This window comes from Pempheris klunzingeri, chromosome 6 (assembly GCF_042242105.1).
Source record: "Pempheris klunzingeri isolate RE-2024b chromosome 6, fPemKlu1.hap1, whole genome shotgun sequence".
NCBI lineage: Eukaryota > Metazoa > Chordata > Actinopteri > Acropomatiformes > Pempheridae > Pempheris > Pempheris klunzingeri.
This window is the reverse complement of record NC_092017.1, coordinates 18,032,922-18,055,764: the sequence shown is the minus strand read 5'-3', so window position 1 is coordinate 18,055,764 and position 22,843 is coordinate 18,032,922. Positions and strand designations below refer to the sequence as shown.

Below are 22,843 nucleotides of genomic sequence, written 5' to 3'. Positions count from 1 at the left end.
CTTCTGGTTAGAATTCCAGATCAGTGAGAAAATCAGAGCAAGGAATGAGTGAAAGTGTCAAAAATACCCTCGATCATGGCACATTAGCCAGAAACTTCCCTGGTGGAGGACAGCTCATACCAGGCAGGTTAATGTGTGAAACTGTGCCTCTGTCCGGTGTTAAAGAGGACAAAGAATAATAAAAAAAAAAAAAATAGAGTATGCATGTTCAGTAAACATTCTCTGAATTAATAAATTCACCTCTAATCTGCTGTTTGACGTGGGCCCTTTTTGTCCTCACAGACCCAGTTAGTGAGCAAACACGTATAGGCAGTTTTGGAAGTTGAATTTTCCTTACACAATCATTTATAGTCAAGTTCTGCAATATTTTCATATCAGTAAACGCCTGGTTTGCTACATACTGTGGCTGATTGATACAACACAATAGCTTTTCCCAGTTCACACAAGGTTTTTGAGTCTGGTCGAAGTGTCTGGTTGCTCTTTCCTGGGAAAATTCTGCCCAGCAATTCTTCAATTTAGTCCCGGGCATATAGGAATGAACAGAGGAAGAACTGGGTAGGCGGTATGAGCTATGATAATTACCGTGGCAGTGCAGAAGCAGAGGAACAGAGTGCCAACGAGCAAAAACTCAAATTTTATCAAAGAATTACGAGGAAGGCACCTCACCGTTTTATTCAGAAAATCGTGAGAGCAAAAATTAAAGAAGAAAATGTCACATGTGGGTGTGGGACAATAAAACATGATCCGATCCATAATGAGAAAATGAGCATTTGCAAATTGATGATTTTCCCTTAATAATAGAGTACTGTAGGACCTTCTGACTACTGGGGATGGCTCTTACTGTACAGGTGGCTAAAGGACGGACTCCATTCTTTGTTTTGAGTGTGTTATTGTGTGTGTGTGTCAGGATGAGAGCAATGTGTTCACCTGGTTTTGATGTTACCCTGTTAGTACAGTAAGTATCAGGTATTGGCCGATTTTTTAAACGATCCAGGAATCACTGCAGAAAAAAGACTATGTCATATAATAATGATAATAATAATAATAATAACGCACAGCTACACAATTTAATACAAAGCCAACACGTTTTCTGGATGCACTTGTTAAGGCTGGTAGAACTGGAATAGTCAGATAAACATGATATAGCACACAGAAAATTGGGGATTTACTGATTGCTGATCACATTGCATATGTCCTCACAGCCGTATTGGGATTTGAATGTACTCAAGATCTGCTCTGAATAATGACTTATTTTTACAGGATGGTATTGATCCAGTAAACATGTGACTGCGAGGGGCATTCACTTCTCGGCACAGCAAATACTGCCACTCTGTGTTCCAAAACAGACGGTGCTGCCTGAGATTGCAGCTCGGCTCTGCAGGACCCAGATTGCTCCAGAATCCCCTCCACACTGCAAGAAGTATCCGCTTTTACTGACTTTTTTTAAAAATTTTATTTCACCTTAAATACACAAGTTTCCTTACAGTCTGTGGGCGTAATGACTGAAGTTATTTCAATATTCTGTCAGTCAGTGACATTGATTTGACATTGATTGAGTGGTCTAATGTGTAAAATGTAGCTTATTTTAACAAATGGTGTTTCTAGAATATTCCTGCATTCATCAGTCAAGCTTTAGAAATTGGAGAGAAAAAAAAACCCAGAATGATCATATTCATCACAGTTTATAAAATAAAATTAATTTGCAGTTACATCTAATCAGATTAGAATACATTGTAATATTAAAGGCTATTAAACACCATCAAATACTCAAGCATCAATGTCTAAATGGCTAAATACTGTATCAGAAGATGGTTTTTTAAATGTTGTATCCTCTTGGTTCTGCTGTGGTGAAACATCTTTGTTTTAAGTCGGTTTGTTCCTTAACAAAGCCTCTTTGGTACCAAACAGGGTTTTTTTTCCCCTGAAAAGGTTCATTTCACTCTAAATCAGTCCTCTGTGATGCTATAAAAAGTTAAGATTCTTTCAAACACATGCAACACTGAAATATTCAAGAAAGATTTTTGTACCAGGAGGCTTAAAAATGTTCTGTTCCAGGCTTTAACTGTGCAATAAAGACAGTTGGAAATGATCCAAATCCATAATGTGACATGTCAGTTTTAAGACCAACACAGCAACATGTATTCTGGATCGACATTGTGGTGGTAATTATCATTAATATTGTGGGCAGGTGGCTGCCTGGACAGAGGCGCACACGCACACGCCTGAACACTCATCATGTGAGGCTGTGCCTCAGAGTAGCCTCAGCATGTGTCTGTTTTGGTCTGTGGTTCCCCTCTGAGTAGCTGGTACGATGCGACAGGTCTGAATAAGACCCACACCGTAAAGTATCTCCAAGATCCACAAAACAAATCCACATATGACCGAATGATGTATGCGATTTTGCGCACGTCACTCTCAGCCAGACACAACAACATTTCCTATAATGAGACTGTCTGCTTAATGTGAACCGCTTCTGTCGTTTGAACCATCAGATCCACTTAACTTTGACTGGACCACGGTGGCAGGTGTGGCCGCTCTGCGTAAAAACCATTTTTCCAGTATCCACTTTGCGCGCAGATTCTTAAATGTGAACACCAAACGCATCCGGTTTTTTTTGCATCACACCGCAAAAAGACTGCAACCATTAACCATTCCTTCCATTCATAATAACAAGAGCTTCATGAGGTTAAGTCACATCCCCTTATTTCTAGTATCATTTCACTTGATTAAAATGTGTTCGAGGAAGTGTTTATTACCAAAATGACGCTTGATCACAGACAATTCCTCCAACTTCTCTGAAAATAAGTTAAATTCTTTAAATCCAGCCGCAGAATTTGAATTTTCAATCCTCCTTGAAAGAAAACATGTCATTCACATTCTAGCAGTAGAATGTATGACTTGTTAAGATGTTTCACAGGGCAGGCGGCTGGCATCTTTGATGTCATTCCCCTGCCAAAGTCGCTCTTCAGCTCTCCGCTCGCAGCCTTTGAAACCACCTTCGATTTCAGCAGCCGCGTCTCAGCCAGAGGTCTAAAAGTTAAAAAAGTTGGACATTTTGATAGCTCGCAGCCTATCTCATTTCCTCCAAAGCCCCGATGACCGGAGCTTGTATCATTTAATTAATCCTTGGCATGACGTGCTCAGAGGCAGGTAGAGAAAACAGGGAGTTGGCGAGGAAGGAGGACCATTACGCAGGTTGTCATGACATCACCATGGGCTGGCTATAAAGCGGTGAGGACTAATACACAGAGTTAGAGGAGCACTTGAGGAGCTTTGGAGTAAAGGACGGACTGAAGCCTCTTATGTTTAACAGCTGATTGGCTGCTGCTTCCGTCCCTCTTTCTGAACTTCGGCGCATCAGGAATCCCCTTAAAAGAATACAAGACTTGTCAAAATGAACTTGTCGTACTTGGTAGCGTGTGGACTTATGGTCACCCTGCTTTCAGTAAGGATGGGGGCAAAACCTTTATCGCAGGCGCAGCAGAAGGTAAGGACAAATCACACACACACACAAAAAAAAATCCTTATTTAGGAGAGCTAAAGCAGTGTACTTGCTTTTATTTCCCAACTATTAAACGTTGGGAGCTGAGTGTTACCACAGGAGTGAACAGCTGTTCTGTGGTCCAGGCGCTCAAGACTGTTGTTTTACGCATCATGTTTCATCATTTCAGTCATGCTTAGCAATTTAGGGAGGACAGTTTTTCCACACTATGAATCCAAAACATCCCAGCAAATGCTTTTTCTATCACTTTATTTTAAAGACACAGCATGTTGTACATTGAGTGATGTCTAACTCATGTAGACATAATAACTACCGTATTTTGCTTTTTTTTTTTGTCAGTTTTAGCATTTGAGCGCCCAATGAAGTCAAGTCTTGACAAGAAAAAGAAACCAAAGCCTTAAGCCGGAAACCATTACAATTAAAATGGGGTTTCAGCAATACACGAAACGACTTTAAACGATGAAGATGTCTAACTTGCAATGCTTCTTTTTCAGTTGTGTGCCAAAATTTTGGTACAACACCCTAAACGCGTTTGTGCGTAAAATCACCTTTACGCATACATTTTGCTTGTAAAATCAACGTAACAACAGCGAATATTCGGAAATAAGCATTTGAAAAGACGACTTTTAGTTATTGGCTTTTGGATTCCTGCGAGTGGATGCCAGAGGAGCGGGCTACAGACACCTGCCTGCCATGACTTTTCACTGAAGGCGACAGCGAGCTCTGGAGCGTCAGATTTTCACATAGTGAAAATGAACGTGCAGAACCCTCACGGGAAATTAATGACGTGACCACTTTCCTATGAGGTTTCAGTCAAATAACTGCAGCACGTTATAGATCTATTCGAAAGATGATTTTTTTCTTTGGTCAGACAGGACCATTGTTCATCTCAGTTAATGAAGCGCCGTGCGTAAAACAGTGGCAAACATTATTACGTTTTCCCTCCGAAAACACAGTGTTTGAAAGTGCTTAGATAGGCACGAAGCTGAGGTTTCCCCCATTCTAAAATCATGTATTATGCAAACGGAGGATCTGCTCAAAGACGCACCATGCACGTATTCAGATTTTACCAGAAGCATCTCTCTGTGCCACGGATCTATCAGCGGGAGACATTTTTTTTAAATGTATTTTTTTTTTCAAATGTGTGTTTCAGTCTCTTAGAAGCTTGCTGGGCGAGGAGCTGGCGGAGTTTCTGGAGTCGGAGGAGAGGGAGAGGCGGCTAGACGCTGTGCGCTCTCGGATACGGTTACTGCGAGATTTACGCATGGACACCCGCGCCAGAGGGATGTGGGCTCGTCTCCTTAACGACCAACCCGCACCCAGGAAACACAAATCCGGAAACAAGAAAGGGGGTTCAACGACGCGGAGTGGCTGCTTCGGACACAAGATGGACAGGATAGGAACCATCAGCGGCATGGGTTGCTAGGGTTGGAGAAGCGCTGTGATGGTGAGTTTTCTTCAAAGCCACAGTTCCACTTCACACTTAGATCCGCTGTGACCTGACACACCGACATAGAAACAGAGCCAGAATGAGTAAAAAAACTGCGCAGAAAAGGAAGAGTGATTGATGGGGAGGATTTAAAGAGATAAGGAGGAGGGGGGAAACAATCCAGAGAGCAAAGAGAAGGATCTACTTTAACAGGGAGACAGGGAAAGGAAAGGGGGGGGGGGGGGATGGAAGAGGGACACAATTTACATTTTCTCTTTTGATGGTCATCTGAGGATGCCATGCAGGTGACAGATGGGAGGAAATTAGGTCCTTAATGGGTCTTGTGTATAGCTGCAGAGGACAGAGGGAAGAAAGCGAGAACACAAGCCAGCAGCAAAAGATAGAACAAATTAAGAAAAGATGATCAAGTAAGATCATCGATTGACTGGGTTTGTTCTGAATCCACAGTTTGGCCAGTTTAGGGGAAAAAAGCAAGTCTTAGTGGCACCATGCATGGTCTGTATTCTGTCAGGTGATGAATTCACAGTCTGGGTCAAAGGTCAGCTTGATGTAAGAAATCACACTGAGCACAACACATTCAGCTACATGACATGAACCTCAGCTGCCTGACTGAGTCTCCATTTCTGAGAAAAGTTGATATTTTACTTGACATTGAGCCCTGAGGACATGATTCATCAAACATGTGATATCATCAAACCTCGACCTATACTCAAGGGGATTCCTGCTCTAGGAGGGAGCACCACTTAAGACAGCAGGAAAGCCCACTTAAACTGATGCATGGGAAACAATCCAGAGGGTACTTATGAAGTCCACTCTTGTATTCATGCACATAATTATGAATGATTCCATCTGCTCCATCTAGAAACAAGTAGCATATGTCAAGTTTAAGAAAAAAAAAAAGAAAAAAGGATGACAGGGAGAGATGGAGGAGGGAAGAGGGGGCGCAGACAGGCTAACCCACGCACGTTATAAACACACAGCACCCTGCGGTGGCCAGGATGTTTCTGGGAAGCCCGCACTCTTTACCCAAGTGATTTCAACAAAAAACAACAAAGGGGCTGTGGCAGTGAATGAAGTAATGAGGAAGCTAGGTGACGCACATTTAGTCCTCAGGCTTAAGGACTTTTTGTGGTTGTGGCAAACTGTGAAATCCTGATGGGGGGTGTTGTGACTAAGTTGAGTGAGCGTGTGTGTGCGTGTGTCTGTCCTCATATGGGTGTTAGACATGTGCTCCTAATGGTGAAGAGCCAGAGCAACACTTCAGCAAAGGATGGGAACTTGGAATTTGGAGATCAACAGAATGATAGAGGGATATGCTGATGAGTACACATAGAATATGAGCTGCTAAACTACTGAATAAAAGAACTCGTGTGAAAAGAGCCGTTTCTGAATGCTCAGTCTAACCTTCCTTCCCCTCTTTCCTCTCTTTCTCCAGATCTTTGGACGATGGGTTTGGATGACGAAGGTTTAGTTTGTTCTCACCTGAGGGAAAGAAAAACTTCACCAACAGACGGATTTTTGGTACGAAAGTCACCACGACCAGCATAAACAAAGACTGAGATGACAATTCTACAAACCCTCATATAAATATATTATATAAATATGCAGGCATATATACATATAGACATATGTGTATACCATAGAAAGGTCAGATACAAACACAGATGCATACTACAAGATGGCGGACAATGGTGTAAAAACTACAAAACCGCAAAGCTGTATATTGTTGCTGCTGCTGCTGCTGTACATTCATGTACTTCATCTTCCCCTGCATAAATGTATTTATGTTTAGAAAAAACTATTTATATGTTTATAAAAAAGAGATATTTATAAATATGAGTTTTATTTATGTAACATTTTGAAAATGGATGCAAACTGCAGGTCAATTCTGTTTGTAACTTTTTTCTTTTGTCTCAAATAGTTGTAAATGTTTTCAAAAATGATAAAAAGAACATTCCATGTGCACTTACATGTCCTCTAAGGCTTTTATGTTTCAACAAAGTTTGGTAAACTCTACGCATTGAACGCGTTCGGCATTGGCTTGCAGGAGTTGTGGACATATTGGGGCAAGGAAAAAAGCTGTCTTGTTGTCAGCTTGACCAACATTAACTTCTATGGAGTTCAGATTTTGAGAAGGTTTTTTATTTTTTTATTTTTTTTTAGCAGCGAGTGTAAACAAAACTTTCTACATCAATTGGGGGTAAATGTAACAGCTAAACCACCAACCTGAGGAACGGAAACTACTGTATGTAATGGAAGTGCTCATACATCACACTCAGACTTAATTATTCTGGATAAGGCTACGATGGATTTCATTTTCCTCCATTGACCTGCAGAGTTGGATATGTATTAATGGCATCATGCTCTTATTAGGTGGTACTTTAAAAGTTAGTGGTGAGCAACTGGCTTTAAAGTTTCTTTAAATCAATATAACGCCCCATACAAAGCTTGAAATGGTAAATGAAAAAAAAACATGGAAATATGACATTGTACCATTAGATCTTATATTCACACTCTGAACTTGGCATTTAATATGTTGTATAAATTTGTTACAGACCACCATTTATGACTGGTGTAAGCTGTGGTCACCTGTAGATCTAAAAATTTATATTAGCACAAGCCAAGTCATTGTTAAAAGAACTGCGGTAGATATGTCCATGGTAAACTTATATACTTAAATCCAAATAATTCTGAAAAAAATTAAATAAATGATGTAAACAAAATGTTTACAGACAATAAAAATGCTCAACTAGTGGCTTCACACTGAGACCTTGTACTAATATACTCTGACACTAGAGGGCAGCATGGAGCTGAGGGAAACAAAGATGACACCTGTCGCACACACTAAGGTTGTAATACAACACACATACAGGCAGCCATTATTTACCAATCTATGAAAAATATTACATTTGGAGAGGTTAAGTAATTCAATGGGTGATCCTTCCGAAAACTACAGAGAGTTTTTTTTTTTTTTTGTCCCTGGTGGTTTTACAGCAGAGAGATTTTATATAAAAGGGTTTGCTCATGAAAATGTATTTTAGTATGAAAGACATCTCTCTCATATATACAAACACGTGATGAGATATAATCTGAAAAGAACAAAAATAATAGTCACCAACTGTGACATTAGAGGGTAAGTGCTACATTTATAATGAAAAACACAAACACACACACCCCTCACATACAGTAGTTGGTCTCCACATTGCAGACACACAAAAACCTGAGAAAGGAAAGAGAGCAGTGTGCAAAACACAATGACACCTGCCGAACATGGATACCAGCTTTGCACGAGCTGAACCCCACCGCCAGGGAAGGACAGCAATGAGCAGGATAGCAGCTAAAAGTATCCTAAAACTCAATGCTCCATCTTGAAAAATGTGTCAAAGGCCAGCGTGCAAAGATGAAAAACCTCATGTGAGAGTCGCATAGAGGCCATAAAGTCTGACAATTGCTGTGCATAACTGTATGACAGTGAAGGTATATAGGAGATACATAATTAAAGGATTCACTTCTCTCTATGGCTAAAACACAGTTCCCTTATAGTGTTCCCATATTCCATGATGACAATTAAAAAAAAACAAGCAATAGCAGGATGAACCACATCATGCATCAGTAATAGATGCGGTTCTGATGAAATGTATTCGGGTTTATGCGGGATGTCAGTATATTACGTGTTTCTGTTATTTTGTCCACCCTATGCGTCAGCTACATATGGTGACACGAATTTGTAGAACTGCTGGAGTCAATGATTCACAGCAGCAGACGGGAGTTTCTAATACTGAACTCTCTTTGCAATGTAGAAAACCCTGGCGAAAAATACTGACATTCTAAGAAACCAAAGATTTACCACTGTGTGCTTTTACTAACAATTTACAGTCAAATATAAATCTCACTCTCGTCTCTTTTGGGCGGGTGCCCAGAAATAAATGTGCATTTCCCTGTGATAAAGGAAATCCCTTCTGGTCTAAAATCCCAGGATGCATCTATTTCCCTCCCTGCTCCTTCGATTTGTTGGATACAGTCAATTTAATCCATCGCTGCAAAACAGCAGCGAGTGACAGGTGCAGACAGGGTGGGTGCAATAGAGCAGGAGAATTTCTTTGTGCAATCTGTGAATTCGGCAAGAAGACAATAATTAGGCGCGTGACGGTGACTGGACTCGCAACCAGATGCATTAAATTGCCAGGTGGAATACAAACCAAACACCGAAAACAGGTAATCATCTTTACATCGGATGAACACTGAAACGCACGGCTGATGTTGACTACGTGGTTCCAAATCACGCTTGCTGTAAATCCTGAAATATTTCATTCATACACTTCACATTACTGCCTGCTTCGACTGATCACATTCCCCCCCCCCCCTTGGGATCAGCTTTAAACTCCGCTGATCTACCATAAAACAGGGATTGCTTCATTCCGGTAACTATTTTACTTAGAAAAAAAACATGACATTGTACATGCTTGTAAAGAGAGAACAGTATAATATCCTATCACAAGTTGTCACATACATTCATGTTGCGCGTTACAACACATGAATGTGGTGCTATCCAAAAATATTCAAAGTATTGCAAGACAGATAAGGTGACAGCCAGCTTTTAAGGTTAAGGTCAGAAGACATCATCAGGATCAGTGACAAGTGATCCATGTGAAGTGTTCTGTAGAGAAGACACAAAGAAACGACCGTGAAAAAAGACAATGTAACAGGTGATTTCGGCCTAAAAAATATTCGTTCAAATGTCCTTTCAGTTAAAAAAAAAAAAAAAAAAAAGAAGTAAACTAATGAGCGACTTCAAAAAAGCAAAACAAGGTAGTTATATTACATAACATTATGGGTAGCCCTGCCTCACCGTGAGACTCCAGTAATGGACACAGTGACAGAGACATTTAGCTGGTTGATCGGTTTCCTCTTCCCTGTGAAATAAGTGGAGGGATGTAAAATGCAATGCTGCCTCTGTGTGGTGTTTAGGGTTAATTACTCAAATGTGCTGTTGGTGTCTCCTGGGAATCAACTGAGTCTTGAATGATGTACTGTACACTTTGTGTGTGTGTGCGCACACACACACACCCACACGTATGGAACAGCGACCAAGTGGATCTTATAAGGAGATTGTTTTGTCAGTCATTTCAATATTCTTCCTGCCGCAGCGGCTATCCATTCTGTGGCCCATATTTGTTGCGTTTGTTTCTTTTTATTAACGAAGGGCCAGCAAGACCTTCTCTGCTGGCCTAAACTCAGAATCACTGATTTACGTTTTAATATTTTCCCATTAATCTTTTTAGATTATTCCTAATAGTCTATGCTCTTCATTTCATAGCGTGTCTCTGTGTCTCTGTGTCTCTGGGCTGGGGTGCTTCCAGCAGTGTATGTCTATATTAGAGCTTTTATCCAATCATATTTCAGCCATCATGAAATCTGCCCTGAGGCCTTTAGAATCAAAAGTGCAGGCGCCCGTAGCTTAAAATACATCGCAATGAAACTGTTGCTTTAACCAATCAGATTTCGAGTTGGTGACCCCAGGGCCTTCTAGCAGGCGTACGATGACATTAGTATTTTCACGTCCTCTGATTGGCTGGTCAGAGAGCTTAGCCAAAGCTAGCGATTCTTATCTGTAGCGACCTGCACAAGCTAAAACTTTATCATAATCGTAAGTATTAATAGCAGTTTTTTTTAACCCACAATGGCTGACGGAGGAGAAGATGTTAATTTGGTCGCAGATCTACTTAGAAATCCATTTTCAAGGCGGACTTTCCAAGAAAAGCTGGACATTTTGAGGAAATGCCGGCCCACCCCGAAGCTAGCAAACCTGTCCCAGCCGGGAAAAGGGTTCGTCCGCCACTTTCAGGTCAGCAACTACGAGCGATACCTTTGGCTTACAGGCTCAGAGGTTCAAATTGTATTGCTGAGAATGCCTGGTATTGGCAACTGAACGACTCTGTGTTTGGAGCCGAGTCGGTGGTTAGAGTGTTTGATGTATATGGAGCAGGTGTGGCTGCAGTGAAAGGAGACTTGTAGCAGTTGGGTTTCTTGCTTTAGTGATGACATTCATTCTCCAGCATGAGATACCTGTCTGCGATGCAACGTCCTGTTATACTGCCTTTCTGTATAATATTGATGGTTTCTATAGCCGTGGCGTCATAATGATGGTATTAAGAGGTGGTTTGATTCAGGTAGGATGCCACTGAAGGCCTGTGTAAAATGAATGGCCCGCCACTGGAAGGATGAAACTAAGATGTTATGAAAGAATAAAAAGTAGGCTAATAACACAAATTAAAAGTCCTATAGCTTAACTTTACCTAAGCACAAATGCATAATGCTGCAACACTGGAGAAACTAGTAAGAGTACAGAGATTGTTTAAAAGTATCCAACTGAAAATATCCCACCTCTCCCCTCAGGTTTTCCTCCAAATCCACTCCCTCACAACACAACACGCTGACTGACTGATGTTGCTGCCGGGAGGACGAGTCCGCGACGACCGGCCATCTCCACCGAGTCCATCGTTTGCTCTGTACACAACCGCTGACTGACCTCTCTTAGTTATCAGTCAAACAAATAAAACAACTCCGTTAAACACCACAATCATTACAACACAACCAAAACAGTCACCTTGAGCTCACAGATGCCGCTCACCGGGCTCAGAGGCTGTGCTTTGAGCTGTTGTTGAGCTCACTAAACGACAGTCTGTCGCAGCCTGCAGCAGCTCTCGCTCGTTCTTCCGCTCGTGACAATTTTGCCGCACTTTGTCTGCCACTCTCGTGCGACTATCTCTCACAAGCTTAAGCTTTGTGGAAGACTCTAGTCATGTGAAGTCTGTGCACTTGCAGTGTGTGCGCAGGTAGGAAGGCACACAGGAAGACAGGCGGATCGGCCGCCCAGCCATTAAAAATGGGTCCAAATGCAATGATCGGACGACCGATTTGGTTATTACGCTCCAGAGACGGCCACAGACACCGGAATTTTTTTTCTTTTTATCAATTTTTTTTCGTTTAGTGATTGCCGTCAGGCTGTTGTGAGCAGTTCAGCCAACATAACACAAACTGCCTCCAGGATAAGTTGCAGACCCTGCCTTTAAATTACCCAAAGTAAAAGTACAAAGGGCCAGTGACAGCATTGTGCTCTTATACCACAATGTTTCTATTACTGATGCATTTGTGTTGACGTGGGTTTTATTGTTGTAGGTGGCTGACAGGGAACCATTTCATCGACTGTTAAGTAGCTTTATTCGGTCATAAGAGGATATGTGAAACCTTAATCTGCAAAGTAATTGTTACCAGTTGGAGTAAAGAGATTATTTCCTCTTAAATATTGTGGACAGTCGGTACGCAGCAGCGTAAACTGAAGGCAGTAAAGACAAGCAGTAAATCAAAGCCATAAAGTACCTCAGTAAACGCAGTTGCGCGCTGCTTCCTTGCACAGTTGGTTGTGTTCCGCGTGGTGAGCGGCATGTGGCTGATGGGTAATGGCAACTGGCCCAAACCACGTGTTTAATATAAACAGCTGCGTGGGTCCATACAGCCTGCACGTGCAGGGGACATAAAGATGCTTTGTGCCGTGTGGCCAAAGAACTAATTCAAGTCTAGTAATTATTTGACATATATTTCTCTAAACATGTACAATTAAATGACTAAACACAATATGAACAAAAACTTTAACCGCTAAAGCATTATTTAATAGAAGCTGTGAGAATAACACTACCACACACCTAACTGTATATTCATATTCACTACATATGTTTATTTATAAGCACTTTCGACAAAAAAAAAAAAAACCCTCTTGTTTCTGCAGACTAATACGTTTCTCATGGCCTGTATGTGTAGGCGAGGCGCGGGCACGAGGCAAATGTTCCAACTCGTGATTGGTGGAAAACAGTCACGTGGGCTGGGGGACGTGAACGCGCAGAGCAGGAGAGTACCGAGCGCGGCTTCCTCTCATCTGTCTTTTCTGTCCAATGTCCCACCGAGCAGGCTGAGCCACGTGTGTACGCATTAGCGCTTTAGTCACTTGTCTTCAAACGTCCAGGTCTTTGTGTTTCGTTAGAAACACACTACAACCAACCATGGTGAAGTTAGCAAAGGTAAGATTAAGTTACGTTCGTTTATTTTTTGGGGGGGTTTGTTAAAGCGTTTGCGGCTGAACGCTGTGTTTACGCACGAGGCCTGTAGGAAGAAGTTGCTGCGTTTGTGAGAAAAACGAAACGGGAAATGCCTGGTGGTGCCTCACGGTTGATGCGTTGTGTCCATTAATTACACCGTTTACGGAAGAGCCCGCTTGGTCGAAAAAATCATAGTATCGTTGCCCTTGTTCGAGACGTTATTCTCGGGTTAGATCGGCCATGTTTGTTCCTTACTGTTGGGTTTGTGGCCTGGCCTGCTAAAAGCTAATGCTAACAGCTAACTCAAAATGGCATTCGTGCGCGTTCTCGACTTAAGCATTGAGTTTATATGTGCACGGAAGAGCAGATGGGTTCAAATTGCATATCACACAAGCTTGACGAATAATACGAGCAATTAAGATATAATAAGAGGTGAAATGTGTGTTCTTCCTTAGCTGTCGTGTATTTGGGTAATTGTTAGCGTTAGCCAGTTTAAATACAGATCGTTCCTTCTAAGTGTTTGCATTGTAATTATTCAGTGTTTCCCTTCTAACTGGCGATACCAGTTTGATGTACAACAGATTGCGCCTCCTTCATTGGTCGTCCTTCGTGGTGGGTTTAAATGCTTGTGTGCAAACGGCAAAATTAGCCAACATGCTAGCAGCCCGACCTCCTGAGCTCCACGTGGGTTGTGCGCCTGCTCTGAGTGACACACGAGGTGAAAAGGCAGACCAGATTACCGCTCAGACACGGCTATAATTAGACCCGACTCAAGTTTAACCCACCTAGACCACTGTTATATTGATTAAATCACCAGTTTTGGTAGATAAGGGTTCTTGTGTTTTTGCCTTTGGAGCACCGCATGGTGTAAACCCCCATCTCGGCTAACACGGAGCACCATACCCTTTTAGATCTGATTCTGCAGCTAAACATGCGCTTTAACTAGTCCCAGCAAACATATATTTTTTTTAAATCAATTCTAAATTTGCTTTGTGTTCTTTTCCTCTCAGGCAGCAAACAAGCAAACAACCCAGAAAAAGAAAGCCCCTCCACCCCCCAAAGAAGTGGAGGAGGAATCTAGTGAAGAGGACAGCAGCGATGAGGAGGAAGCGGTACAGTATATTTGAGTTTGCCCTAGTTTTTAAGTATTATAGGGTATTTCTGCAAATTAAAAGTAATCTAAATATGTAGATTTTAAGTTGTGTGTTTTTTCTTTTAAGACTCCTCCACCTAAAGTGGTGAAGAAAGCCACACCGGCTAAAGCCACACCAGCCAAAGTGAAAAATGGCACTGTTGCTAAAAAAGCAGAGAGTGAGGAGGATGACGACGACGATGATGATGATTCTGGTAAGCAATGAAATATAGCCTACCTGTGAGTTGGATTAAAAAGGAAACCGACCTGCTTCTGCCTTTAGATTTGGTATAGATTAGATCAGACTGCAATGAAATGCATCACTAACATCTGTGGAAATTTAACATGTCACGTGACTCATGAGTTTCATATCATGGAACTGAACCAATAGGATTTGTGCTCAATACTACCACATCTGTGAGTGTCTGACATTGCATTCATGAGGTAGCTTGTGTTGAAGATTGCAGTTTCCCAGTCTGTAAAGACCGAAATATATATTAAAAAAAAAAAATGCAAGGAAATGGTGACGCACTGATCCTGGCCTTTAAATGAATTAAGCATTGGTCAGACATGACCGGATACAAAGTGAATTTTCTTTGAATCCTTAATTGTAGCAGTGCAATATCGTAAATCCTACAGAAACGTGGAGACTTTGTAGGTATATAAAGGCAGGCCGGGTAACAGGTTGATAATCATTTACTGTAAACATGGCTGCATCCTACACCACCTTCAAATATTGTGTGATGAAATTTTGTACTTTGTCACTCAACCTATAGAGGAGGAGTCTGAGGAGGAGGCCCCCCCACCAAAAAAGACCCCTGCCAAAGCAACACCGGCTAAACCCAAGGCAGCCCCTGCAAAGGCTGAGGAGTCGGAGGATGATGACGATGAGGATGATGGTAAGACACAGCTTGGCATCGCAGAGGATAGAATCCATGTTTAATTTGAAACTTGATTACCTTTAAAGGCTTGCAAGATTGTACTTGTGCTAGCCTTAAAGTCATAACAATTGGTTAAAGAGTTTCAACTCACCCTCCATTTCTTGGCATACATGATGTTGTTTAGTACTCATGTGTGTAATGTACGGAGGAAAACTAAATGCAGTGCTATGTCTTCGGTACCGGTGTGTATTGTTGTCTGCCGGTTCTATCCTCAATCACTGTGACATTCTCGCATTTCATGCCTTTTTGGCAGAGTCTGCCGAGGGTTTTGCAGATTACCTCAGATTACTAGCAAAAGTAATGATGATTATCTTTGCATTGTCTAGATGAATCTGAAGAGGAGACTCCACCACCCAAGAAAGCAGCCAAGCCTGCTGCTAAGCCCCCAGTGAAGGCTCCACCTGCAAAGGAGTCCTCTGAAGAGGACGACGACGAATCAGAAGAAGAGGCCCCCCCTCCCAAGAAGGCTACTCCTGCCAAACCAGCTGCCAAAACAGCTGCTAAGGCCAAGGTTGCCAAAGAGGAGTCTGAGGATGAGGATGACGACGATGAAGATGGTTAGCTACAATCTTTCATTGCGTTTATTTTTTTTAGACTGTGTGTTCTGTGACTGTAGCCCCCAAGTCGGTGACTACACACAGACTTATCACCAAAGATAAGAGTATATGATGATCAACAAGGGACTTAATACTGATTCCGTATGATGTCACCTTTGTATGAATCTGATGCAGGTCAATAGCAGACAATCAGTGGTTTGAATTTGGTCACCATGACGCTGATAACTAAACAATGTTTGTGGCTCCCCAGACTCTGAAGAGGAGATGGACACCACTCCTGCTCCAGTTGCCGCAAAAGCAAAGAAAGCAGGCATGGTCAAGGCCAAGGAAGAGTCAGAGGAGGAGGATGACGACGACGACGAAGAGGATGATGACGACGAGGATGATGATGATGACGAAGAGGGTGAGTTTTATTGATGGGGGATAATGTATGGTTCATCTACCAAAACATATTCAATCAAGCTAATTTATTACACATGTTCAAGGATGCATGTCACTCCTCCGTGTCAGTGTGTACTTTTTTCCAACCACCTGTCAAAGGGCACGTTAAAATGGCCGACTTGAATGATTATAACTAATTGGACTATTCACTAATGTCCATAGAAATGTAACTTGGCACACGCAAAATTGTTGTCGATTCATTACATCGGTGCACTGGCCAATTTTGTTCTTACCGCCATGCCTGTTTACTTGCCTGCTATATGCAGTCAGCATAATGCCGTGCCACCATTTCCTCTACATAAAATACATTTGCAGAGAGCTGTGTTTCTCAGTCCAGGCCTCTGCCCTGCATGTTTTAGATGCTTCCCTGCTCCAACACACCTGATTCAAATGAATGGGTCAATAAAAAACTGTTACATTTCAATATGGACATTCTCATAATCCATTGTAAAATGGGACTGGGTCGGTCAGTTCTTATAGTTGAAGGTTTTATTTGTGGCGGTAATTGAGGGTGTCAGTTTCATGGTTGTTAAATACATTTGGCCAAGCACTGGTAAATTAATGGTTTTAGATATTGTCTATTAAAGCCCTTTTAATGAATGCAGATTCAGTATACTATGCATTTAGTTAATCTGCCTGTTCTAGACTACTTTTTGTCTGTCATGGCTGAACTGATGTCTGACTTAAAGATGATGCAACACTCCTGTCTCAACAGAAGCCCCCGTGACTCCTGCAAAAAGGAAGGCAGAGAGCAAGGACGCACCTCCTGCCAAGAAAGCAAAGTCAGAAGGCGATGGTAGGAGCAAATGCACTGAGTCATCAATCACATTTTAACATTGTTATGATGATCAACAAGGGACTTAATACTGATGTGTGATGTCACCTTCTATTATTCTGAATGGTCTGGTATAACTGATAGGATTCATGTTTTTACCCCCCCAAAAAAACTCAATGGAAATTTACTATCCCATTTACCAGGATTCTGCCTGTTTGTTGGAAACTTGAACGCAAACAAAGACTTTGAAGAAATCAAAGCAGCCTTGCGGAAATTCTTCTCCAAGAACAGCCTTGAAGTTGCAGATGTCCGGTTAGGAGGATCCAAGTAAGCAACCTTACTTCACTCACCTGTATATACTGACAGTCACTACTCTGTAATGTACCATTTTTTTAAATGTACAATTTCCAATACCTGAACATGGGGGTTTTTAGATTATAAAAACTAAAAACTTATAGGAATGTCTAATGGTTCTTGCACAACTCGCCTCCACAGGAAATTTGGGTATGTGGACTTTGCATCTGAGGAGGACATGCAGAAGGCACTGGAGCTCAATGGCAAGAAGGTCATGGGTCAGGAGCTGAAGTTGGACAAGGCCCGAAGCAAAGACAGCTCACAGGAGGGCAAGAAAGGTAACGGATGCCTCCATCAGGGTGCATGTCTAGGAAAGTTTAAAAAAAACAAAAAAAAAACACACACCCTCCATTTCTTGGCATACATGATGTTGTTTAGTACTCATGTGTGTAATGTACGGAGGAAAACTAAATGCAGTGCTATGTCTTCGGTACCGGTGTGTATTGTTGTCTGCCGGTTCTATCCTCAATCGCTGTGACATTCTTGCATTTTATGGATTTGGTGGAGTCTGAGGTTTTGCCTTGACAGATTTTCTCAATGTGTTCATCTATGAAGAAGAGGGGAGCTACAGGGACATTGCCAGGCAGTAAACTTTGACAGGTTGAGACTGAAAAACAGTCCTGATACCCATACTGATCTTGACATTTTTCCCACAGAGCGGGATGCACGGACTCTGTTTGTAAAAAACCTTCCCTTCTCTGCAACGGCTGATGACCTGAAGGAAGTCTTTGAAGACGCAGTTGACGTGAGGTTACCTCAAGGCCAGAATGGTTCAAACAGAGGGTAAGGACCAGCCAGCACTTAATCGTGAAGTAACTTCTTATTTTTCGTCCGGATGACATAGATCACCAATCCCTTTTCCCTTTTGACAGCATTGCTTACATCGAGTTCAAAACTGAGGCTGAAGCAGAGAAGATGCTGGAGGAGGCCCAGGGCGCCGACGTACAGGGGAGGTCCATCATGGTCGACTATGTGGGAGAAAAGAGCCAGAAAGGGGCCAAGGTGGCAGGTAAAGCACCTCTTTTGAGCATTTTGTAAAGCTATGATGTGACTTTAGCAGGTGTGAAATAATTTCTTCTTGATTGTAGCAAAAATGTTTATATCTCACCTGTCTCCTTTCCTCTTCTCTCCTGTAGGCACGGCAGCAGCCTGTAAAACACTGGTAGTGAATAATCTGGCCTTCAGTGCAACAGAGGAAGTCCTGCAATCCACATTTGAGAAGGCCGTCTCCATAAGGATTCCACAGAGAGATGGCAGACCTAAAGGGTAAGTGTGTGTGTGTGGCACAGGATAACTACATTGATGGGTCTAGGAGGATTTTTCTAAACCCCAAAACTCTAGCGTTTAGCTCAAACTGCTCCACCTTCTCATGAGCTCCTCTTAATCTTACCCTTGATTCTGCATGGATTCGCACGAGAAGCAGAGCCAATGCACAGTTAGAACAGGCTCACTCTTCTTTCATATGGGTGTTGCTTATGTCTGTTGTGCAACAAGTAGAAATGTAGAAAAGGTTTACCCATGTCTTTCTATCTATTTTTTTTTTTCCCCCTTTACTAATGTTATGCTTCTTTCCATAGTTTTGCCTTTGTTGAGTTTGAGAGCACGGACGACGCTAAAGACGCCCTGGAAAACCTCAACAACACAGACATCGAAGGCCGGTCGATCCGACTGGAGTACAGCCAGAACAGCGGCGGCAGAGATGGCGGCAGAGGAAACTCGGGTAGGTCTTCAGACTTAACGAAATGCCCTCAGTTTGTCAGCAAGGCCAGATGTGATGAAAACTTGATCTCCTGAAACTCTGTGAGGAATCCAAGATAGTCAAGTCCTGATCTAGTCTGTGCATCGTGCCTGAAGTATCTGTTATTCCTGGTCTCAAAATCTCAAGGTTTTAATAATGACATCTCTCTGCTACAAGGTCCGACCAAAACCCTCTTCGTCAAGGGTCTTTCAGAGGACACAACAGATCAGACCCTCAAGGATGCATTCGAGGGCGCCGCAGCAGCCAGGATAGTCACAGACAGAGACACAGGCTCATCAAAAGGGTACGTTTTGAATATTAACTATTCTCTCTGGCTATTCTCTACTCTTCTCGTGAGCACCACTCTGTCCAGTAGTGACAGTGAGCGGATTCGCATGAGAAGTAAAGCAAACTTGCAGTTAAACAGGCAGCTACCTTCAACACAATTCGGGTGGATGGAACATACAGTATTGTGAAATGCAGCCATACTTTCATAGGTTAAATGCTAAAACACTTTTCTAATTTGATTTAGATTATTTCAACCAACACCTCAGTGTTTCCAAGTTGCTTTTCAGGGATGTAAAACTAAGCTCCTCTGTCTGCTTTCCCCCTCAGCTTTGGCTTTGTGGACTTCGACAGCGAGGAGGACTGCAAGGCAGCAAAGGAGGCCATGGATGATGGCGAAATCGATGGCAGCAAGGTGACCCTGGACTACGCCAAGCCCAAAGGGGAGGGCGGCTTCCGTGGAGGTCGCGGTGGCGGAGGATTCGGTGGAGGATTTGGCGGCCGCGGCGGCGGTAGAGGAGGCCGCGGCGGTTTTGGAGGCTTCGGCGGCCGCGGCGGTGGCGGCAGAGGGGGCGGAAGGGGAGGCCCTCGCGGAGGTGGACGCGGACGTGGTGGCTTTGGAGGTAAAAGACATGCACATTTGTTTGGCCTAAATGGGGGGGGGGGCTGAGTTGAAGTGGAACCGGCCAGTGAACTTAAATTGCTCTTGTTCTCCTTTTTAGGCGGAAGAGGTGGCGGTGGATTTGGAGCCAAACCCCAGGGGAAGAAAATCAAGTTTGATGACTAAATCCTTTAGTCTGTTTTACTTTTTGAATGGACTCTGGTTTCATCACTTTTCAGAGCTTTTGGACATTCCAGAAAGCGTCATTGATATATATTTAACTGTTAACGGGCATTTTAGCCCTTTATTTAGACCCCTCAAACCTTTTCCCGCCCTTCTGTGCCAGACTGGTACTTTCGACCTTCTCAGATAAAGTGCTACATGATAGCACTGAATGTCCCTAATGCAAACCTGCACCTCTTGCCCTCATTAGCTTACTTGCTTTTCCGAAGGAGTAAAATGGAATGGGTCTGGCAAACAAGTTTGCTGTGAAAAATATGCTCGTCTTTTGTCAGATACATCGTGTAAATTTAAACAGTTTGTATGATTTAATTTTACCTTTTGTAAAAACAAATACACTTGTATCCATATGTTTTGTTTTTATTTTATTTGTCATTTAGTTTGCTTTAGGTGCCAAGTTTTACTGTAATGTGCAAAGCATATTTTGATAGAAGATTTCGGTCAGTGCGGTCAGAGGTGGGTGTTAAGAATATGGCAAAGATGTTGTGTCATGTTTGTTTGGAGGGGCACAGTGTGTGTCGAGAGTCACAGAGGATGAGTGACCTCTTATCTATGTAACATAAAATATTTGTAGTGCATTGACTAATTTTTTCCCATCTGAGAATCTCAAGATTTTCACACGATTAAATAAAATCTTGTAGGTGGTGATTTTTAAAACTGTCCTCTTTGCACACATGTCTGTCTGAAATGCTGAATAAGTATCATTCCTGAATATGGAACTGCTGGTCCCTGTTGAACACAGCTGCCAAGTATGGCACACTTACAGATTTGCTCATTTGTTTAATGCCGCAAACTGCATCGAATGCGTTACAAGAGCCCTGCAATGACTTCTCCCTGTTGTAGAGCTTATTAAATTCTTTTCAAACTGTCAGTTAATTTTTCTCTCCAGTAATTACGGAGGCTGTGATTTGTGGCGCTGTTGAATTTTACCACGTTATGGTGAAATGTGTTTAGAATGGTGTCTAACCCAGCTGACATTAAAGGGAATGGGCAAATAATAAACTCTGGAGTTGGATGGAAGATGGTCAAAATTGTAAGCTCAAGCTAAAAAGTGTTGTCCAACCCAAACATTCACATCTTGGATTAAACATTATGTAACCTTTGTTGCACCCTTACAAATGCCTTATTACTGTTAAGACAGCTGAAAATAACTGATGGGTGGCAAACCGCTTTTTCCACCAGGTGGCAGTCTCAGCCAGGTAGTCTTTTGGTGTCATGGTGCCTCGGGTAATAGGCAGTCTTCTTTACGTAAGGATCCGCATGCGGAGTACTTCTGGTGATGTGAACCTGCATTTCCCCTCAGAGTCGAAGTCGCTCCAGAATCAGCAAACATGCAAGGGGCTCCCACAGACATTAAAAGCTCTTCATATATTGTTCCTGCAAATTCAGTTGGTTTGTACCTTGTAAGTGCCCACTGCAAAGGTGAAGAGATTATGGGGATGTGAACCTCCTTGATGGAAATGGAGAGACTTTAGAACAGGGGTGTCAAACGGCGGGATGACTTTGTAAAGTGTAGAAATAACAGAGAAAACACATTTCAGATTGTTATTAATGTTTTGTAAAAAGACAGTTCATTAAAGGTGAACATTTTCAGAATGTACTTGTACTTTTTTGCACTAAAACAAAGGGAAACATTTGTTATTTATAGGTTATGCTGATGATTATACTGGTCCCTGAACTAAAATGAGTTTGACACCCCTGCTTTAGAAGCTCGACTGTATAATTCTTGTGCTGTTGTCTGTGATCTATCTCCAGTAAGTGATGCTTTCTTGTCTTGCAACAATACAGACTTAAAAGGCAAATCTCACCACATGCTGATAAGGTCTTTAAGGTTCTTCGTACTGACAAACAATCCTATCGGCGCTTTAAAATGTCAGCCTCTTAATCAGCGTTATTGATCAGGTGTTTCCAGTTGTTGTCGACGTACTTGCACAGTGCCGAGGGCAAGTGTACAGGAAGACACGAGCAGCTCAAACAAAGACAACAAAGCTCAGTACACACGTAGCAATGATGCACAAGCAAGTAGATGGAAAAAACAAAAGCTACATTTACACAGAATATACAGGCCAAACTGTGAAATGTGCAGACAGGGGGACACTCAGAATGGTAATATTGCCCCTGAGCTCTCGCTAGCAACAGGACTTCATGTGACCCTGAGCTGCAGCACAGGTCTCTCCTGACAGTGACAGCACCAGACAGGGGACAGCAGTATGCTGTCATCCCAAGGCCCCTGTGGCTGAACAGGGATCTTTGTTCCTGGAGGTGCCTGGGCGGGAGGCACTGATGATGGCACCACTGAATACCTCCATTTAGAGATTTGTTGCCCCCCGCCTTGATCAGTGACAGAGGTCATGCTAGCTTTTCTCTGTGGCGTTATGTCAGCCGTCTAGAATGACAAGTGTGCTTTCTTTTCTGTTTCTGAGTTCACCTTTGAGGGCTGTCCTGCTGTTTTTTTTTTTTTTCCTTTTTCAACACAGTCGTCCTCACGGATACATGAGCTTCAGTATCTAGCTGATCAAGTCAAAAGCTGCCTAGCTATACTTTGTTATCTCAGTCTGATCATGTAAGGAAGATGGTTTATGAAAAGTAATAGGAGTATAGTACAGGGAAGTGAGGGTGCTGGGATTCCACCCTCTAATTTCATATTTTTGACTAATAAATGCCAAAATGTAAGTATGAAACCGCTTTGAAGCACGAGGCAATAGGGCATTGTTAAGAGGAGAGAGGACAGAGA

At 42.4% G+C, this 22,843-nt stretch overlaps 2 protein-coding genes and 4 non-coding genes across 6 annotated transcripts; all 6 read left to right on the top strand.

Annotated features, from left to right (window-relative positions):
- The first annotated feature begins 3,286 nt into the window (after nt 1–3,286).
- On the top strand, nt 3,287–6,714 carry nppc (natriuretic peptide C). The gene is made up of 3 exons (XM_070832824.1): nt 3,287–3,487; nt 4,656–4,949; nt 6,388–6,714. The coding sequence occupies exons 1-2, from the start codon at nt 3,395–3,397 to the stop codon at nt 4,926–4,928; spliced, it is 366 nt and encodes a 121-aa protein (XP_070688925.1). The 5' UTR covers nt 3,287–3,394; the 3' UTR covers nt 4,929–4,949; nt 6,388–6,714.
- A 6,167-nt stretch (nt 6,715–12,881) lies between these two features.
- Nucleotides 12,882–20,980, top strand: ncl (nucleolin). The gene is made up of 16 exons (XM_070831872.1): nt 12,882–13,027; nt 14,056–14,157; nt 14,266–14,392; nt 14,954–15,076; nt 15,445–15,675; nt 15,926–16,078; nt 16,832–16,912; nt 17,095–17,218; nt 17,387–17,523; nt 17,902–18,028; nt 18,118–18,254; nt 18,382–18,511; nt 18,823–18,965; nt 19,161–19,287; nt 19,599–19,891; nt 19,991–20,980. Exons 1-16 carry the CDS (start codon nt 13,010–13,012, stop codon nt 20,053–20,055), a joined length of 2,118 nt encoding a protein of 705 aa, XP_070687973.1. The 5' UTR covers nt 12,882–13,009; the 3' UTR covers nt 20,056–20,980.
- Nucleotides 15,210–15,347, top strand: LOC139203311 (small nucleolar RNA SNORA57). Its single transcript, XR_011584397.1, has one exon. It is a non-coding gene; the product is annotated as a small nucleolar RNA SNORA57 (small nucleolar RNA).
- LOC139203310 (small nucleolar RNA SNORD82) lies at nt 16,951–17,019 on the top strand. The gene has a single exon (XR_011584396.1). It is a non-coding gene; the product is annotated as a small nucleolar RNA SNORD82 (small nucleolar RNA).
- On the top strand, nt 17,591–17,728 carry LOC139203298 (small nucleolar RNA SNORA57). The gene has a single exon (XR_011584385.1). It is a non-coding gene; the product is annotated as a small nucleolar RNA SNORA57 (small nucleolar RNA).
- On the top strand, nt 18,607–18,740 carry LOC139203306 (small nucleolar RNA SNORA75). Its single transcript, XR_011584392.1, has one exon. It is a non-coding gene; the product is annotated as a small nucleolar RNA SNORA75 (small nucleolar RNA).
- Nucleotides 20,981–22,843: the final 1,863 nt, after the last annotated feature.

What these genes read in the sequence shown, in the direction of transcription:
- nppc (XM_070832824.1), top strand. Translation starts at nt 3,395, where the DNA reads ATGAACTTGTCGTACTTGGTAGCGTGTGGACTTATGGTCACCCTGCTT. An exon ending in TATCGCAGGCGCAGCAGAAG is followed by an intron (nt 3,488 to 4,655) that starts GTAAGGACAAAT and finishes TGTGTGTTTCAG; the next exon opens with TCTCTTAGAAGCTTGCTGGG.
- ncl (XM_070831872.1), top strand. An exon ending in TGATGACGATGAGGATGATG is followed by an intron (nt 15,077 to 15,444) that starts GTAAGACACAGC and finishes TGCATTGTCTAG; the next exon opens with ATGAATCTGAAGAGGAGACT. An exon ending in AGCAAAGTCAGAAGGCGATG is followed by an intron (nt 16,913 to 17,094) that starts GTAGGAGCAAAT and finishes CCCATTTACCAG; the next exon opens with GATTCTGCCTGTTTGTTGGA.